At 42.5% G+C, this 18,490-nt stretch overlaps 3 protein-coding genes across 6 annotated transcripts; 1 reads left to right on the top strand and 2 right to left on the bottom strand.

The window, feature by feature from the left end:
* Positions 1 to 474: 474 nt before the first annotated feature.
* Positions 475 to 6,559, bottom strand: si:ch211-12e13.12 (paralemmin-2). Of its 2 annotated transcripts, XM_048243902.1 has the most exons (7): positions 6,019 to 6,559; positions 5,582 to 5,745; positions 4,413 to 4,640; positions 2,924 to 3,046; positions 2,655 to 2,760; positions 1,509 to 1,590; positions 475 to 1,418 (listed from the first exon to the last, which is right to left on the bottom strand). In XM_048243902.1, the coding sequence occupies exons 6-7, from the start codon at positions 1,558 to 1,560 to the stop codon at positions 709 to 711; spliced, it is 762 nt and encodes a 253-aa protein (XP_048099859.1). In that variant the 5' UTR covers positions 1,561 to 1,590; positions 2,655 to 2,760; positions 2,924 to 3,046; positions 4,413 to 4,640; positions 5,582 to 5,745; positions 6,019 to 6,559; the 3' UTR covers positions 475 to 708. The 2 variants fall into 2 exon arrangements, with proteins under 2 accessions (XP_048099859.1, XP_048099860.1); XM_048243903.1 differs by lacking the exons at positions 4,413 to 4,640; positions 5,582 to 5,745; positions 6,019 to 6,559 and having other exon boundaries at positions 2,924 to 3,117.
* A 1,600-nt stretch (positions 6,560 to 8,159) lies between these two features.
* LOC125294872 (immediate early response 3-interacting protein 1-like) lies at positions 8,160 to 9,148 on the bottom strand. Its single transcript, XM_048243923.1, has 3 exons — positions 9,037 to 9,148; positions 8,733 to 8,834; positions 8,160 to 8,617 (listed from the first exon to the last, which is right to left on the bottom strand). The coding sequence occupies exons 1-3, from the start codon at positions 9,125 to 9,127 to the stop codon at positions 8,562 to 8,564; spliced, it is 249 nt and encodes an 82-aa protein (XP_048099880.1). The 5' UTR covers positions 9,128 to 9,148; the 3' UTR covers positions 8,160 to 8,561.
* Positions 9,149 to 9,427: 279 nt separating this feature from the next.
* lrp13 (low-density lipoprotein receptor related-protein 13) lies at positions 9,428 to 18,226 on the top strand. 3 transcript variants are annotated; one of them, XM_048243767.1, is made up of 22 exons: positions 9,428 to 9,508; positions 9,682 to 9,834; positions 10,069 to 10,281; positions 11,000 to 11,173; positions 11,502 to 11,714; positions 12,388 to 12,617; positions 12,836 to 12,965; positions 13,088 to 13,281; positions 13,365 to 13,551; positions 13,634 to 13,843; positions 13,970 to 14,153; positions 14,450 to 14,651; positions 14,760 to 14,924; positions 15,041 to 15,241; positions 15,417 to 15,710; positions 15,843 to 16,104; positions 16,246 to 16,365; positions 16,880 to 16,987; positions 17,081 to 17,317; positions 17,522 to 17,849; positions 17,945 to 18,044; positions 18,146 to 18,226. In XM_048243767.1, the coding sequence occupies exons 1-22, from the start codon at positions 9,442 to 9,444 to the stop codon at positions 18,167 to 18,169; spliced, it is 3,996 nt and encodes a 1,331-aa protein (XP_048099724.1). In that variant the 5' UTR covers positions 9,428 to 9,441; the 3' UTR covers positions 18,170 to 18,226. The 3 variants fall into 3 exon arrangements, with proteins under 3 accessions (XP_048099724.1, XP_048099722.1, XP_048099723.1); XM_048243765.1 differs by having other exon boundaries at positions 16,246 to 16,383; XM_048243766.1 differs by having other exon boundaries at positions 9,430 to 9,496; positions 16,246 to 16,383.
* Positions 18,227 to 18,490: the final 264 nt, after the last annotated feature.

Here is an 18,490-nt window from a genome sequence, read left to right as displayed (position 1 = left end):
TTTTTTTTTTCATTCTTAAACTAGACACTCTAACACACCTTATATGTGATTTTGGGAACTCTGTGATGAATGGAAATGAAATATATGACGATCGAAAACTCATGAAAACGCACAATCTGGACATTTTATCTGGACATTTTATCATAACTCGGTTGCCGCTTTTGTCGAATCAGTGACGATGCACGCCAGGTCAAAACCAGGCCATTTTCGTGGGTCTATCACTAGGTGGCAGTCTCACCAGGTCTCGCTGATCACTTCCCGGAAAGTTTACAGGCAACACTTCATATTTCATGAAAGACGTTATATCTCCATTTCTAGAAAAAAACAGCGATTTTGATGAAAACTAGCCACTGTTTAGCTTGTGATTTCTCAGGAACAGAGGCGTGTAAAAATACACGGTTTGCACCCACTGAGAGCTTAAAGTCTCACCTTTTAAACGAGCCATTGTATGTGTTCATAGCTATAACACAGAATATGCTGTGGCTGTACAAAAATCATCAACAATGGTCTAGATTGCTGGCACTCTAGGACAAAGCTTCCGAAAACAGCTTGGCATTCAATGAGTTAAGTAAGCTTGCTCAAAATATAAATGAAACAAAGCCAAGCTAAAAGTGAGTCCCACCTCACAATAAAAAAAAAAATTGGTGAAAGTGCAGGGTGTTTACATGTGCATCAGTGCGCCCTTCCATGTGCAAGAATACAAAGCATTCATAGAATTGTGCAAAAACAACAACGGCGCTTTTTGATTTCATCACTGGCCGGTAGTGGAGTCTCGGCAGCTAGGCTCTCCTGCTTGCACTCAGAGGACGAGTTTGTGGAAATGGACAGGAGTCTCCCGCACACGAGCTCCGCTGCGTTCCCGTCCATCATCGAGACGTCCGTCACCGTCTTCTCCCTCAGGGACATGTCGTCGTCCTCGTCGATCAGGACCACCTCCGTCTTGTTGATGTCCACCTCGATGGCCAGCGTAGTCTGCACGTCCGAGTCATCCCTGTTCTGCCAGTCCAGGAAGGACAGTGAGGAAGACCTCTCCACGGAGGTCAAGTCCGGCTCCTCTGTGATGTCATCCTCCGTCCCACTCCAGACCTGCCCACTTGACCCTCTTAGTCGTAGGTCACATATGACCACTGGACTGGCCTCTTCGTGAACGGACTTTTCTCTCATGTCTGATGGAATTGTGCCATTGGATGCTATCTCTGTCGGTGGCACGATCTTGTGCCACCTGTCCTCCTTATCATCTCCACCCTCTTCTGTTCCAGTGCAGGAGGATTCCCCCAGGCTTTCCTCATAGATCACCTTCTCCCTGTCGTCATAAAGCTTTGCAGTCCTCTGGGTCACCTCTCGATGGCCCCCAGTTATGGCACCAGAAAATTTTGTCACTTTTGATGTCTTTGTGCTTTTGGCCATGTTGCCTTCCCCTAAAAAAACATACAGAGGACATGGATAGGATATCGGCAGGTTATCAATATTTTTGTATGCTGTTTCATTAAGTCTTCATGGCAACTTACTTGATTTGTCTTCTGTCACCATGGTCAATCTTTCCAAACAGAGCCCTGCCATATATACTATGTTGGATTACAGCTGTCACATCTACAAAAAAAGCAAATCAACAACAGTATGTAAAAGTTAACAAATACTTTCTTTTCATGTTTACATCTAACAGCTAAAACAATTTAGACCTTAGCCTTTGCATTTCAAACTACAGCAGAAGTTACAAACTGCACCACTGGGTACTGTCTATTCAAGAGGAATGAATAGGGAATGAAAAACACTTTTAGAAAAACAAAAATAACTCTGAGTTTCACAGCGAGTCTAAATCTCTGTTGAGGGCAAAAGTGTCTGACCACAACTTGAGCTGTAGGGAAGAGCCCAACATAATGTAACTACACCACATTACATTACTTGATTATGTATAACCACAAATCAACCAATGTACATTTGCCTATCTCAGTAGTTGTTTAATTGGAAAGTAATAATGTTTTGTCATTGTCATGGAATAAACAGTCAATCAACAACGTAATACCAAAGACACAAAGAAAAGGCAGACATTCCCATGCATTCTGTGACCTCAATATAAATTACCCCTCTTTTGTGAGGGGGGCTTTGTGTTTCAACATCTAGAAGCCATGATGAAAGCTGACATGTATGTTCATTATATCTGAACCACACTCACTACAATATGGCTCTTGCAGTGGTTCTCCAAGCCTAACAAATGTTCCCGTTTCACACATGACTGGGCCCTTAAAGTGACAGAATCAGAACTCTATGAATGAATAATAACAGCAAAATGTTGAGTTGCAACATACACCTTAATAAATCTAAAATATATGCTTATACAAATCTATTGGCATTACCAACTATGGTCTCCACTATTGCTAGAGAATTATGTTGTTCAAGAATATATGCCAGAGTTGTCTCATTGTTTCTAAATTATTTCCCTAATTTTGTGGAATAGTCTGGAAATACCATAAAACAGGATTTTTTAACTGCTGTTAAGAGATCATTAGAAAAAACTACATATACTGTATATTGTTTCTTTTGGACATGCGTTAGTGTACATGTTTCAAATAGGCTACAAGTACTGTGACAGCATCCCAATATCATTAAACAGTCAACACTGAAAATACAAGATGTAAACAAAATGCAATGTTTACCTTAATTGGTTGAAACGGCCGGCTATTCTCCCAGTAAAGCATATGGAATCTTTCACGAGATTTAGGTTCCATGAACAAAAGGTTGTGGATTATTTTGTCCTTGGATCTATAGCAATATAATAAAGATCCAGGATAAAAGTTTATTATCTATTTATTAGATTCAGAACAATGCAACAATGTAATCAGGATAAAACAGATCATACTTTTCAATACATACATAGTACATGTTTTATATATAAATATTTGCATGTCCATTTAAAGTTACTTACATGATGTTAAGTTGATAACCACAGGATGTAAGGAACAGCTCAGTATTTACTTGGTAAAAAATAAATCTGTTCCCTGAATTATTCCAAACGCTAAGCGTCAGCCATTAAGTGTTGGTAATGATCCTGTTGATGTTGCAGGAGACAGAGACAGAAAGGCTAGTGTCACACACAAGCTTGTAGAGCCTTGTAGAAGCAAGCATGCAATTCTCTTCCGTCTATGGACTAACATGAGGCATGAAGTGTATGCCTTTAGGTATGCTTGGCTTGGTAGATGGAGAACATCGAAAGTAACTGCTCACCACTCTGGGAGAGTGCTAAGAAAAATATCCCTGTGCATTGACCCACATACAGTGCAGCCTACCACTCAGTATAGCTGAGTGGTAGTTGTTCTCACTATACCAAGTTGTATACCAACTTATTTTGTCCTAAAAAAAACTTAAGGGAAATGATAGATGAAACAAACAAAAGTCTTACTTTGCAATTTGACCCTTCTATCACCAGGAGTACAGGCAATAATATTCTTATTTGAAAATCAGCCAAGGTTGGTGAGACACCCGAGTTCAAATTCCATCAGTAAAAATCTAAATAATATTTTATTGGAAAACTATACTGTATTTACAGTATCTAGTGGTGATATGTAAAGTGTTTCCCTGTCTATTCAGACCATCACAACAAAGGCACCGGCCCATTTATGTGAAAGCCTGCTTTCATCCACTGCCACCTGAATACTTTTAAATGAATAATACACATGAAAGACTTCCACATACATGTGCACCGAGACCAAGAATATCAAGAACATGAAATATTGAATAGCCCTACGATTCCCTGTAGGGGGCCATCTTTGTGATTCTGACTGAATCTTGGCTTTATTCTGCTGCTGAGATCACACTATAGACCCTTTCAACAATAAAAACAAAAACAATGCTTGAACGTTCTATTTGGGCCCCAATCTACTTCCTCTGCATTAAGATAACATATGGAATGTTAAAAAGGAAGTCTTGTGGGGCCAACTATGATGCTGATAATGGAACTCTCTTGAAAGGGTCCATAGGAACATGTCTTAACCTTCTGTGGCATTTTTCATTCATGCTCTGTAGGAGCTGACAAAGCCTGGAGATCAGGAATATTAGGGATGAATGCCACATTGTTCTTTCATTAAATATGACACACTCAATGATATATTGCTCTTCCTCTTGTTACAGACATGTTACTGTATAACTGTAGAGAACATGCTAAACCTACGTCTAAACCAAAACAGCTGCATATAGTGTAACTACAAATGCAATGATCTGACTGAGATTCAATGACGATGGGGGTCTCCATCAGTTCACTGCGTAAGTCATCTCGCAGGAAGATGAGGATAACACTGATCTATTTCCAGATCAATAGTACATTTTATTTTCATATTAAAGACCTCTCACAGACTTATTATACAAAAAAAACAAACTTTATTTTAAACACCAATAGTGGCACTGGTAGAGAATCTTACATAACAATGAGTGTAATTTCAGTTATCCAGTCCATCAGCCAGGTTCCTTGATTATATCTCCCAAGATGTAGGAGGTTCCTCTGCAATCCTGAAGCTGAAACCTGCACACAGGCAGCTGGCAGCTCTCATCTGTGGCTTGCCAAAAATGGAAGATGACCTTTCTTGGCAGCACCAGTGGCTGCTTGAACTGGACTGACACGGACAGTGGAGCTCGTACAGCATCAGCCCCTGTAAAGCGAAAATTAATCTTAAAGCAAAGAAATGGTGCCCCCCCACCCCGCCCTGCCCTAGGACAATAAGGTAAAGCTACTTTGGGCTATTTAAACACCCAAAAGACATTCAAGTAAAAGTCAGTATATCCTGTGACATGATGAGACCAAATTAGATTGGGTGTTTGTGAAATAATGGAGGTTTGACGAGCAATGGGTATATTATCTCCATGACCTTTTCCCTTAATATGGAAATTTTTAAATATATCTTATACTGATAGCTGATAATTGTAGACTGGGACACCATCCAGACTCCCACAAAAAACCTGGAAGAACTTTCAGTAGAAAGCCCACACAGTTTAGTTCTGGCAATGTGTTCACCTTTTTTCCCTTACATTCATGTAAACCAATTCCTTACATTTTAAAATATATCTTATATTTTGCATTATTTATAAAGCACAATTGAAAAAAAAATGCTTTCAATTGTTTCTCAATCTCAGCTGGAGCTTGACATTAGACACTGGCCTTAAACCAGACACCATCCATAGGCTGTGAGGCTGTGGCCACCCCTGCCTCCAGACAGAAGGAGGCTCTCCTCAACTCATCTATTGGCTCAAATTTCCTTATGGTTTGGCACACAGTGAAAAGACCTATGAATGAAAATGTAGTAAATACTTATCCATGTTTTCCTGAATTTGTAGATACTTCCCATTCAAAAGTGTAAAAGACAATGTACTTATGGTTCAACATGTACAAAGGCATAATGAAATGTGTATGAACAGACCAAATAATCTGTTGAATAAATGCACTGAAAACATTTAGGGCCTACACTCAAAGCTTTTTCCCCAATGGAGACCTCCACTGACGTTCTCTTTCAGTCCTGGACTAGCAGGGACTAATACATGTATGTGAAACTATAGGGTAATAGTAGATAACTAGTATAAATTCATAACACTTTACCTTGAGGGTTTAACCTGAAATCATCGGAGGATATTACCATTGCCAGCAACCGACAACAAAGGACGTCACAGAAACACAGTGGGATGTCCCTGAAGACACTGTCTGGGTAGTCCCAACCATACCCGGCTGCCCAGCAGTACCATCGTACATCATCCACCTCCAAACTGTGGGATTCGGGACATTACACAATATTTAGCCTAGAGTCCTAGACTAGACATACAGTATCTTAAGTGATTTGACATCATAATAAAGTGGGCTAATCAATAGATGATGCATCTGGGATCCATAAATATAGTCCATGCCTCTCCACGGAAACTTAAGACCTAAGCCGAACACCTAATATTTACATTAATCATAAAAAGCACCATAAAGGTCTGTTATCCCAGACTTAAAGCTCATGCAACACAGTATCTTAAGAGCAAAGCAATGCACTGTACCTGCAGTTGAGAATAGTGAACGTGGGGTTTACAGTTTTGTGCCTGTGAGGATACAACTGACCCTTCCGTTTACGGAACGACTGAATTTTGTACCTGCCGTAAAGGTACAGGTAACACGGAAGGGTTTTCTTGGATTCGAAAACTACACATTTGTTCCGTCTGAATGACTTATATAAGTTTGAACAGATGGCGTAAAGGGCATATGCAGGCACAGCAACCAAAATTAACTTATTGTAACGATACATGACGTCCCTACATTTTCATGACATTGCAGCTGCAAACAAACCAAATATCAGATGACCGCTTATGAAGAATAACTGCTGTTACTGTAACACAGACGAGTCAGTAAATTGTCAAATTATTCTGAAACCACTCAACTGTAATCTTTTTTGCCTGTGTGTAGGCAGGCTACCCTTCCACTGTGGTGTTTTGACTCGCATTTGGCTTGTCTCTATCGCCACCTCAAGGTTTGGCATGACACATTTAACGTGTGTGAGTTAGAACTCAGACTAGATGTACCGCAGAGCGGTACAAAATATGACCGCCGCCCAGTCCAGCACATTTTTTCCACAAAAAGAAATTACGCTGAAAGGCCTATATGATTCTAACTGTCTCACTAAATTGCATTATCCACACTCAATTCTCACTGGTATCTGCTAGACAACAAGTACCAAAACATGATTAGTTCATAGATTTCACATGTAAAATTCATTTTATACAACCCCACCTCCATCTTGCCTGTTCATAATTCTGAGAAATTCTTGATTGTTTGTGTTATGTTTATGTTATGTGTGTGGGTGTGTGTGTGTGTGCCTGTGTATGTGCCTGTGCATGCAAGCGTACATATGTCTACTGTGTGAGTATGTGTCATAATGTATGATTACTGTGAATGTATGTGTGTGTGTGTGTGTATCTGTTTGTGCACATGTGTGCACATGAAATGGGTTAACATGACCCCTGGAGGCAAACATCTGAGGAAAAAAATGGTCATCCTAGGCCCTACAGTTCTCAAGATATTCACAAAGAACTGTGTCTGTCCCCCCTCCGGGGGGGTCCAGTCCAGCGGGGGCTACAGATCAAAACGAAAAATGGCGGTTCCATGTTATCCATGTGGGGGTACATGCCCACCAAGTTTTGTGTACCCGGTCTTTCAGTGTCCGGGAATCCTTGTTGGTGTATCGCCACTAAATGTACACATAAATTATTTTATTGTAAGGCCCCCCATGAACGAAAGTACACAAAACTTGGCATGCATTCGGAGGGTGTCATAATGATCCTACACTTTTAATTTCGTGCAGTTTTGACCTTGTCAGCCAGAGATAATGTGATGAAAACACCTAATTTTTTTGCTTTTGAATTTTTTAACTAACTAGGTGGCGCTATACATGAAATAAGTGGTAATGGGATGGGTTGACATGCCCCTTAAGACCAACATACAAAAAAGGTGGACCTCCTAGGCCCCACGGTTCTCGAGATATTCACAGAAAACTGTCTCCGCCACCTACAGGCCAGTTGGTGTATAGTAACATAAATTAATTTATTGTGTGGCCCCCCATGAACGGAATTCCACAAAACTTGGCGTGCATACAGAGGGTGTCATAATAATCCTACACTTCCCATTTCTTGCAGTTTTGACTATGTTAGGTCACAGATACATTCAATTACAACACCTCATTTTTACTTTTTTGTGTTTAACTAGATGGCGCTATACATGAAATGAGTGGTTATGGAATGGGTTGACATGGCCCCTTGAGATCAACATACAAAAAAATGGTCCTCCTAAACCCTACGGTTTTCGAGATATTCACAGAAAACTGTGTCTGCCCTACCCTCCTTTGGGGGGTCCAGTCCAGCGGGGGGGCAACAGATCAAAACGAAAAACGATGGTTCCATGCTATCCATGTGGGGTTACATGCCCACCAAGTTTCGTGTACCCCAGTCTTTCAGTGTCCCGGGAATCATTGACGGAAATTTGGGCATGCGAAAAAGAAAAAAATCTGACTAAACCTACATGGTATACGCTTCGCTGCGCGGCGGTCATAATTAGGTAGCCTACCCTACATTACATAAAATGCTACTACACATGCGATATGGTATCAGTTAATGTTAAAATGCAGTGATGAAGACAACTTTAGACAACATTCACGCTCACTTTACAACTTTATTACCATTGCCCAATTGCCATGCCTCTCCCCATGTGTGTGTGTGTGTGTGTCCTTGTGAAAACGTCCTTCTACAGATATTAAATTAAATTAATTGATCGTTACAATACAGTTGCACCTCTCAGTACCTGAGATTAGGCCTACCATAAAATGTCGTATGAAAAATTGTAGTTACCATGAAAAAAGTAAGGCCAATTTCTTACAATCATTTAATATGTCAAAACATTCATCCGATTGCTTAAATAACGCTGTCTACAAGAAACATTAGTGCAAGGTGCATGACTGTACGGAGACGAGGAGTCGTGTAGTCACGTCTTTTAGGCCCAGTCCAGTAGCAGCCGACGATGGAATTATTCACTTAATGGTTGTTTCCTAAGTTGTTCAGCCAAAGAGCAGCAACAAGACAATGCAGACAGCATTGACTGCTATCAGAGGCACTGAAAATGAAAACAGAAATAAACTGTAACTTTAAGGCCTCCCAAAATTTAAGTCAGATGCAAGTTGCTTAGGTACTTCGATGACCCAATTTTGGACTAAACGTGGCGTACAAACCTCTCATCACTGTCCGTACAGAACGTACGAGATTGATGAGTTGCATTTTGATCCCTGGTTCTTCACCAAATCCCCCTATATTTTGATCAACACTCCAGCCGACTGAACAAAAGAAAGAAAGAGATGAGATTGTAAATGGTGTCTTCACTAAATTGCAGACAGAAATATCTGAGTTTTCTAAGCACGAGAACATCCAGGGACTGCAGTTAGCTAGCTAGATCTAGCCGGAACATGGTAGGATTGGTACGTTAGCGAATATATATAACACACATGTAAGTTAAATGCTTGGGCAAAAACGGGTTACTTTTGCTAAGAAATCGCTCCTCATGTAGTACAGCAACAGCGTTAACTCCAAGAATTACTGCCTGTATTAACGCATATAACGTGAACGCCATCTTGGTTATTGACAACTGACGTCAGGGACAGGGAGGTATGGTAACTGTGAAAGGACAAATAACATCCAAATGAAACATAAAAAATTGAAGGTTTACAGAATACTTGCAAACTGTCCATCTGGTTTTGACAGTTTGCTTTATCTTTCTGTAAGTATTGTGTGAATGTCGGTTATCAAAAACCGTTGAAATCCACGTTTGGTAGCTGAAAATGAGATCATCCAACACATTTGGAAGAGATAATTGTTGCACCTGGACACCCTATAAAATGCCAGGTGCAATAACCGAGTTGCATTTGTTTGGTTAGTCTCGTGGCCATGGGGCGAACGTGGTTTCTTTTGGTAACATGTGGGATTTCAATTTTCTTCTCAGGTGAACTCCTGTGTAAGCTGCTTTCAAGGACTTCTGTGTTTAAAGTTGAAATATATACTCAAAATGAATGGCATAGTGGCTGGATGAGGATAAAATGATTGGCTATATACATGGGCCATGAATAAAGTATATTGAAGTCTTCAGTATGTATATGGCAAGTAATGTGATTATTTTGATTTTTGCAGTTTCTTCAGCCCAGAAAGCACTGCGATGCAACATTGGCCTCTTTGCATGTAAGGATGGATCTGAATGTATTTCCTCCATGCATGTGTGTGATGGAGAATCGGACTGTGGAGACGGGTCTGATGAAGACGGCTGTGCTGTAGAATGCACTTCAGGTAACCGACAGTGCTTTGGATGTGAATATTACATGTACTGTGCCCTTAGCAAGTGTGAAATCAGAATTTGAATGCTGCCTTGGTATCATTTCGCCAACATTGCATAGGCCTACTGTTAAGGGTTGACACTCGCACTCACACTCACACTCACACACTCCATGGCTGGTGATATTGGATTGCATGACTCCAGGAGGAATGTTGACTGACTGTTCTGTGACTTTTTTTTTTTTGTAGATCAATTTCAGTGTGCCCATGGCCAGAAGTGCATTGATAAGAGTCTGCTATGTGACGGGGTAGCCCAATGCCAGGATCAGTCTGATGAGCACGACTGCTCAAAGCCTGAGGGCTGTGTTCATCAGTGTGATGATAAAGCTCTCTGTCTGCCGATAACTTTAGTTTGCGATGGAGAGGAGGATTGCCAGGATGGAACTGATGAGCTAGCTTGTGGTAAGTTCAAACCCATGGGGGAAATAATGCTAAAAAAAAGGATTAGCATATAGGATTGTGCAAGGGTGTTTTTTCAGAATTATTTTTTTTTGGAATGAAACTCATTGACTTTGCAGTTGATGTATTTGACCAGAAAGGTGAACTTGATGATCTACTGCCTTTCACACTAGGGAAAGTCTTATCAGATAGATAGATAGATACTTTATTGATCCCTAGGGGAAATTCAAGACTATGAATTATCATGATTATGAATACAGGCTCACAATGCAGTCAATGATGGGAAGATTTTTCTGTTATCATGTATTATTTCTTTGGGTTTTTAAGTGTTGTTGAAAAACTTAGTAAGGGAGGATGGGAGCAGGCTTCCCTCAATGTGTGTTTTTCTATTTAAATTATTAGTGCTGGCCTGGATCGTTTGATCGCATAAAGTAGGAGAGAGGCCACACTATGCATAAATGCCTTCTATTTGCAAATAAAATCATTTATGCATAGTGCAGCCTCTCTCTTTCTTTACGTATTTTAAGGACTTGCCATATAAAATCTGACTAGTAGGTACTCCTGAAGAGGCTCAGGTTTCTCCATGTACATTGCAATCCATTATTGAGCTCTGAAGGTTTGAGTCAAACACAGGTGTTTGATCATGCCTGTGTTAATTGGAGTTTGTATACATATGTGTCCATGTTATCAAATGTTTTTGTTTGCTTGTTTCCACCTGAAGGTCCAGAGGTGACCACTCCTCCTACCACTCAGCCGGTGCCTCGGCGATGCCGCATTGGTTCCTCTGCATGTGCAGATGGCTCCGGTTGCATATCCTACAGTTACATGTGTGATGGGGAGCCGGACTGCGCAGATGGCTCTGATGAAAAGAACTGTGCCAGTGACTGCAGTACAGGTGGGCGAGGGAGATGACTTTACTGATGATTCACTGTGTGAATTGCTTGCTGTACTTCACTTTATGTGGAAATTTGAGTTGAATGTGTTTAATTGCTATTGTTCAATCTGCTAACCTGGTTTTATTTTCTTGGATCTCTGTAATCACTTGTGCAGTGTTACTGAAGGGTAATACTAGTACCTTCAAATATGTAACCAGAACCTTTTGATTCATATATTGTGGTTGTAGAATGTAATTAAATTGTAGATGCAAATGAATTGCTTAGTGTAATTTGAGTAAAAATGTAGCTGCACTGAACCATGGCTTTGTATGTTTGGGTTCTCAATAGATCAGTTCCAGTGTGCCCATGGTAAAAAGTGCATTGACAAGAGCCAGTTGTGTGATGGGGTAAGCCAGTGCCAGGATCGGTCTGATGAGAGGGACTGCTTAAAGTCTGACGGCTGCGTTCATCAGTGTGACAACAGAACCCGCTGTCTGCCCAACACCTTCTTGTGCGATGGAGAGATGGACTGCCAGGACGGGACGGATGAGCGTCACTGTTGTAAGCTTAGTTAACTCCTAAATTCGGAATGGCTAAGTATTCATGGGTTTCATCAGGTCCCTTTTCACAGGTGTATAAAATCAAGCCATTTAGATTATGAACGCAGACTGCATGGTGCTTGATTAATACACCTGTGGAAAGGGACCTGATGAAACCCATGAATACTGGCAATGACCAGTAAGAACCTGCAGTGTGGTGAAAGGAAAAGATATAAAGACGAAACTACTCAGACCTCTATAGTTGTTTTTGCTTTTGTGTTAACAGTTGTTCTAACTTATTTCTGCATTCTGTTGATAAATGATTATTGATATAAAGGTGATCTTTTCAAGAGCCAAGTCAACTTTATTTTCAGTAGAGGTTAGCATTGTGAAAAGACTTTCTTTAAGCCAACAAACATGTACAGATAATTATTGAATTGAGGTCCTAGTTTACTTTTTAAAGTATGTCATTAAGTACCATTTGGGCCACATAAACGGCAGATTTCAGATTGTAAATGTTCAAACTGGGCTCTGTAAAGCACCTTGAGACATGACCGTATGTTATAGCACTAGAAAAATAACATTGAATTCAGTGTTCTCCATCAAGCCAAACCACTTTTGTTTTTTGTTTTTTGCAATGTTTTGAGATTCTTTACGCTTGACCACTTCTGAGTACCATGGTTCTGTCCCCTCAGCTGCCAAGAACTGCAGCAACTCTGAGTTCCGGTGCGCTAGCGGCCAGTGTGTGTCAATGAGCGTCCAGTGCGACGGGCACCCCGACTGCAAGGACCGTTCCGACGAGGAAAGCTGTGCACAGCCCGCGCCCTGCTCCACTGACCTGCGCTGCCCCCATAGCCAGGAGTGCCTGCTGGAGAACTGGCTGTGTGATGGCGAGCAGGACTGCAAAGATGAGACTGATGAGAAGGTGATGAGAGTGATTGTGTGTTCAGCTTGCACATGTGTCTAAATCACAACATGCAACAGCAGCACTGCTTGAGGTCCTTGTTGCCCTCACCCCTGTCTGTGTCTGCACACTTGGAGGCATGAGTCTGCAGTCACCTGACTGGTCCTGTTTCTAAAGGTGTAACTTTTGATAGGATGGGGCAGAATGGACTTTTTATTATGCATTACTCAATGTTTCAGAACTGTGAGAAGGGCCAGGTGACATGTAAAGAGCTCCAGTGGTCCTGTGCCTCAGAGACCCAGTGCATCCCAAGAGCATGGAGGTGTGATGGTGTGAAGGACTGCACTGATGAAAGTGATGAATCGGGCTGTGAGTCTTTGTAATTACCCTTCGACATACAGTACAGATCTGTTAAGTCCAAAGAAATGAAAAAGAAAATGATCAACTTAAAGCTAAAAATGTCAAGCATGAATCCTGTTCCTTGTCTGCAGGTGCTCGAGCTGTTTGCCCCTCACATCAGTTCCAGTGCGAGAGCTCAGAGTGTGTTGACCTTCTTCTGGTTTGTAACGGCACGGCCGACTGTCAGGATGGTTCTGATGAAGGTGGAGCCTGTGTCAGTGACCAATGCCCTACTGCTGACCAATCCCAGTGTGCTCATCTCTGTTACAAGACACCTCATGGAACAGTGGGTATTTTGTTTTGTTTGTTTTTTAGTCGAATGCCCTACTGTCACAATTTGGGGATCAATCTAGTGCATCTCTTTTGCAGAAATGTGGGTGCAGGACTGGATTTAAGCTTCAAGAGGATGTGCAGAGCTGTGTGGATGTGAATGAGTGTGGGGACAGTCATCTTAACATCTGCAGTCACTCTTGTGAGAACACTGAGGGCTCCTTCATTTGCCACTGCAAGCAAGGCTATGTGCTTGAACCGGATGGTCACAGTTGCAAGACTACAGGTAAATCTAACTTTATTTGAAGGAATTGCAAAATGTGCAACTCTGGAGTCTTTATGTCTTTTGTTTGTGTGTGTGTGCACAGGACAGCCCTATTTGCTGGTTGCTGTGCAGTCCGAGTTGGTCTTCCTTGGTCTTAGAAGTTCAAGCCTTCAAGTGCTGGTCTCTGAGAAAAGGTCTATTTTGTCTGTGGATTATGACTGGCAAGAGCAAAGAGTGTTCTGGATCAGCCCCAATGCCGATTCCATCAAGTGGTCTTCATTAGACCAGAAGAGCAAAGGAATGATCATCAAAGGTTGGTCCTGTGAATGAATGGGAAGTTGTATAACTTTATTTTTATGTGTATGAGTTAATGTGTGAGGTGTTGCTGTGGGCCCTGGTCATGGGTATGTAGCAGATTGTGTTTTTTGTCTTGTGGTAGGCATCAGTGCAGATTGCATTTCAGTGGACTGGGTGGGAAGGAACCTGTACTGGACTAATGGTTTTGGGAGCCAAATTAATGCCATTAGACTAGACCAGTCACTTATGGATGCCAATGACTACGTTGTGATTCTTAATGAAGACTTGGAACAGCCACACTCTCTGGCACTGCTGCCAGAACAAGGGTGAGAATTTGTTTTTCTCTTTTAATGGGGAACATGTAAGCGCATATTTCCTTTTCTTTATCTTTGCATTCATTATTGTGCCTGGATATATGGTATGGCTCGTCATTACTTACTTCACTTTAATATCATTGTCTTTATGTTGTCCATGCATTGTCCTCAGGGCTACTAGTGACCAGAGGTTGTGGTGTTTTTTTTTTTTTTTTTTTTTTTTTTTTTTTTTTGCAAGTGTAAACATGCTACCGGTATACCAGTTATGCTTATTTAATTTGCTTACTATATCTCTTTTGATGGATCAGGGTCATGTTCTGGTCTGATATGGGTGGAGAAGCCAGGATTGAGCGTGCTGGAATGGACGGGTCTGACCGGAGGGTTCTAATTAAAGACAGCCTGAGGTGGCCAGTGGGTCTGGCTGTAGACTCGCTGGGGCAGAGAATCTACTGGACTGATGAGAAACTGAAATGCATTGGATCATCCACATTTGATGGAGGCGACATTAAGGTGCCATAGTTGTTTATTTGGCAAAGGAAGGGTTTTTGGTTTTGAGGGTCTTGGCACCTTTTACAATGACCTTTTGTCTTTTTTTCCCACTTTTAATATAAACACCAGCTCTTACAGTTGATGAAGATGCCCAGCCCATTTTCAGTATCTGTGGTCAATGACATGATGATCTGGTCAGACACAGAGAGGGGGACCATCCAGATGGCTCACAAAATCACTGGGAAAGGACGCAAGGTGGTTCTTAAACGACCTGGTCAACCTTTGGCCTTGAAAGTGGGTAGTTTCATAAATATGCCGTTTACAGTCAATATGTAAAATGACTGCTGGTGAAGTACTGAAGTTAAAAAGGTTGGATACAAGGATCTATTCTACTTTCTCTGTCTCTGCAGGTTGTTCATGCTCTTCTACAAGCAAGAGTTGCCAATGTGTGTGAAAAGCACCAGTGTTCACACCTGTGTGTGGTGGCACCAGGTCCCAAAGCGGTCTGCAAGTGCCCATCCCATCTGCTTTTGGATGATGACCAATCAACTTGCCTTAAACCAAGGGACCCTTCATTTGTATATGTGCTGTCCACAACTGCTCTCACTCAGGTGATTTTATCACACAGTAAAAGCCATTATGAAATGGTAGAATGGAAGTTATTCACAGCAGGCAAAACCGAGTGAGCTGCTGTATAGGGTCGCTTTGCATTTCCACAGATTTAACATAATGAAATGTAAACGTATGGTTTGTTTCATGTTCTGCCTTTACATTTGGGATGGTCAGATGTACCTGCAGAACCGTAACCGGGCCAACAATCTGACTAGCTGGCCAGACCACAGTCTGCTGGCGCTCCCCAACATGAACGAGCCGACTGCGTTTGACTTCACGATGAGGGACCTCACGGTCTACCTGGTCGATGCAGGCCAGGCCTCGGCAGAGCTCTTCAAGGTGAAAGATTCAACGCTCGTGTCCAGAGGCCAGCTGCTCCGCCTCAGTAAGGAATACATCACGGCCCTGGCTGTAGACTGGATCACCCGCAACTTTTACTGGAGCAGCACACGGCAGCCACGTCTGCAGGTGTGTTTTTTTTTTAATCATTATTTTATGTCCTTGCTTTTACTACTGCTTGCTACTCTTTGTTCTCCAAAAGTGTAAAGCACACTGTCTCTGTGTATGAAATGGCATTATATAAATAAACTTGCCTTCCAGGTCACGTCGGCCCAGGGCACACACACTGCCGTGCTGATCCACGAAGGCCTGTCCCAGGGCCTGGACGCCATCGCCTTGCACGTGCCCAGCGGACGAGTCTGCTTTGTGAGCCTTAGGAAAGCGATCGAAGATGAACAGGTGTCCCAGGTGGAGTGTGCCTTCATGGACGGAAGAAGCCGGAAGCTGGTCACGGAGAGCTCCACACAACTGGCGTCATTGGTCCTGTCCGAAGATGGTAGCAACCTGTACTGGGCAGACACAGGTGTGTTTAAAATATTTATAAAATGTGTGCTAGGTTTTTCTCTTATTGTAATTTAGTTATTTAATCAAGAATGATAATGGGACCACTGGGGTTGTTCTCTCATATATTTTGACTACTGAAATTATGTTTTTGTTTTTTTAGATGCTGGGATTATCGGGTCAATGGGCCTGGATGGATCAGGATACAAGGAGCTGAGAAGGAGCCCAGGCTTGAGAGCATTTGCCCTTGTAGATGGCATGCTGCTCTGGGTGACGCAGAGTGGTAATGATGGGCAAAAGTGTATGTGAACAGTACAATGCAGTGTACATGCTTCCCCACAAGATGATGCTGTGTTAATATTACACAGTAGGTCATGCTCAACTTACAAGTGTAGTCATGATTTAGATTTGAGCTGTCCTACCTGAGCCCAAGGCATATGAGGTCAGCCCAGTCAGTCAGCTTTCCCTTCCTTTTTTTAATTGGCTGTTGAATGGTCACCAGTGGTTGTAATAAGTATGGGACCAGATGGAACCACAGCACAAAGCAAGTTTAAGCAGGACAGACTTGACCGATACAGTCTACTATGCATGCCCTGGCTCCAACAAATGGATACTGCACACAATATGGCTCCAATTTGATAATGTGGCAGCTTTCATTTTTTTTTTTTTTTTTTTTTTTAAATCCATTGAGTCACACACAGATAATGTCTTGGAATTATTTTTTGCATCCAGTTGATATGTTGGTTACACAGATAGTCTGGTCTTGAAGTAAGCCATGTTTCATATGTTCTCTTCAGACACAACCAAGTTTTGGTACAGTGATGATGGTCAGAATGATAAGTTGTGGTTTGAAGTCAGGACTGATGTCATCGGTTTGAAAGGCTACAGCAAAACCAGCCAAATGGGTACGTTGGCACATTCCTCAGCAGGACGCACCAAATGGAAGTGTGTATTTCAATAAGTGTACATAGTTATCAGACATTGTTTTAATAATTTAGGAACCAACGCGTGCGCAAATGCCAACGGAGGCTGCGGGCACCTGTGCCTGCCCTTCCCTGGGGGTAGGACCTGCAGATGTGCCCATGACCACCTGCCAGATGAGGGGGGCAGGGGCTGCACCCCTGACCTGCGATGCCCCGCTGCCACCAGGTTGTGTCTAGACGGGCAGACGTGTGTCCCCCTTCACCAGTTCTGCAACGGCCATCCGGACTGTCCAGATCACTCGGATGAAAACTGTGAGTTCAGTGTCCCTTTTTATTTTCTTCGGTCTTTCTGAAGTAATTTCAAACTTGTGGAAAAGTGATGACGAGAACTGTGCAATGGTGATCACTGCAGTGACCCAGCAGCAGTGGCCGTCCAGTCACTACCAACACCACTGGGTTGCCCTTGACTGGGTTTATACAGAAGGCCTGACTGTCTGAAACCTTTTCCTTTTCTAGGTGTCCGTAAGTTGGTGAAAACCGGATCCAGTCTCCCTACAACTACACTCTCCCAGGTTCCAGGCACCATGGCGAACGACGCCGCAGTGCGGAACCTGGAAACCTTGCCGTGCGACGAGCAGCTCTGCCACAGTCGCGGCCAATGTGTGTCTCGGAACGGAGACATCTCTTGTTCCTGCTCTTTGGGCTACGGGGGAGACTTCTGTCAGGACCAGCTGCTTGGGCTCAAGAGCCCCCTCACCTACGGAGCTGCTGCAGGGGGAGCTGGCCTCCTGCTCATTATTGTGGTTGTCGCAGTACTTAAGAGAAGGACTGCCTCCAATCAAAGGTAGAAATGCACTCCGTGTGTGTGTGTGCGCATTTCTACCATGTCATTCACTTTGAAACGTACTCCTCACTGAGTCACTCTTCCCTGCTATCCAGAGCCAACCTTGAACTAGGTGAAACGAGCATGGTGGTGCTGGAGAAACCTGAGACCCTTCCTTCAGAGCCTCCCTCTGCCAAAGACCCAGACCACCCGCAGGTATTGTCCCATGTGCTGCTGGAGAATTTTGATGCCATTTTCAGATTTATTCATGGGGCTGTGTACTGATTTTTGGTTTCATTTCCTTATTTCCCCTGTAGAATGTGGCGTCTTCAGTGGATTAGATTTGCTGCTGAATTTTATGTAACATCGTTAATCAAATAAAGTGTGTTGCAAGGCTGCCATCTGTCTGGTTACTTTTTATCCAATCTAAAATTGTATTGGGAGTGTGTTTGCTATTCACAGCGACTTTAAGAGAAGGCTGCCTGTCTTGTGACTGAAAATAAAAAGGTCCTTGTGGTCTTGGCATGTTAATGAGGGGTTTGAATGACAAATGTATTGAGGGCAGTCAAATTCTCTGGTTAAAATAATGCCATTGCTACCCTAGGCTCCAAATGATGCCTAAATGGGTGTTCATGTGCACACCATTTCCACTAATGAACGTT

The sequence above is a fragment of the Alosa alosa genome, chromosome 5 (assembly GCF_017589495.1).
Source record: "Alosa alosa isolate M-15738 ecotype Scorff River chromosome 5, AALO_Geno_1.1, whole genome shotgun sequence".
NCBI lineage: Eukaryota > Metazoa > Chordata > Actinopteri > Clupeiformes > Clupeidae > Alosa > Alosa alosa.
Note: the sequence above shows the minus strand (reverse complement) of the source record. Positions and strands in the feature narration are given on the sequence as shown.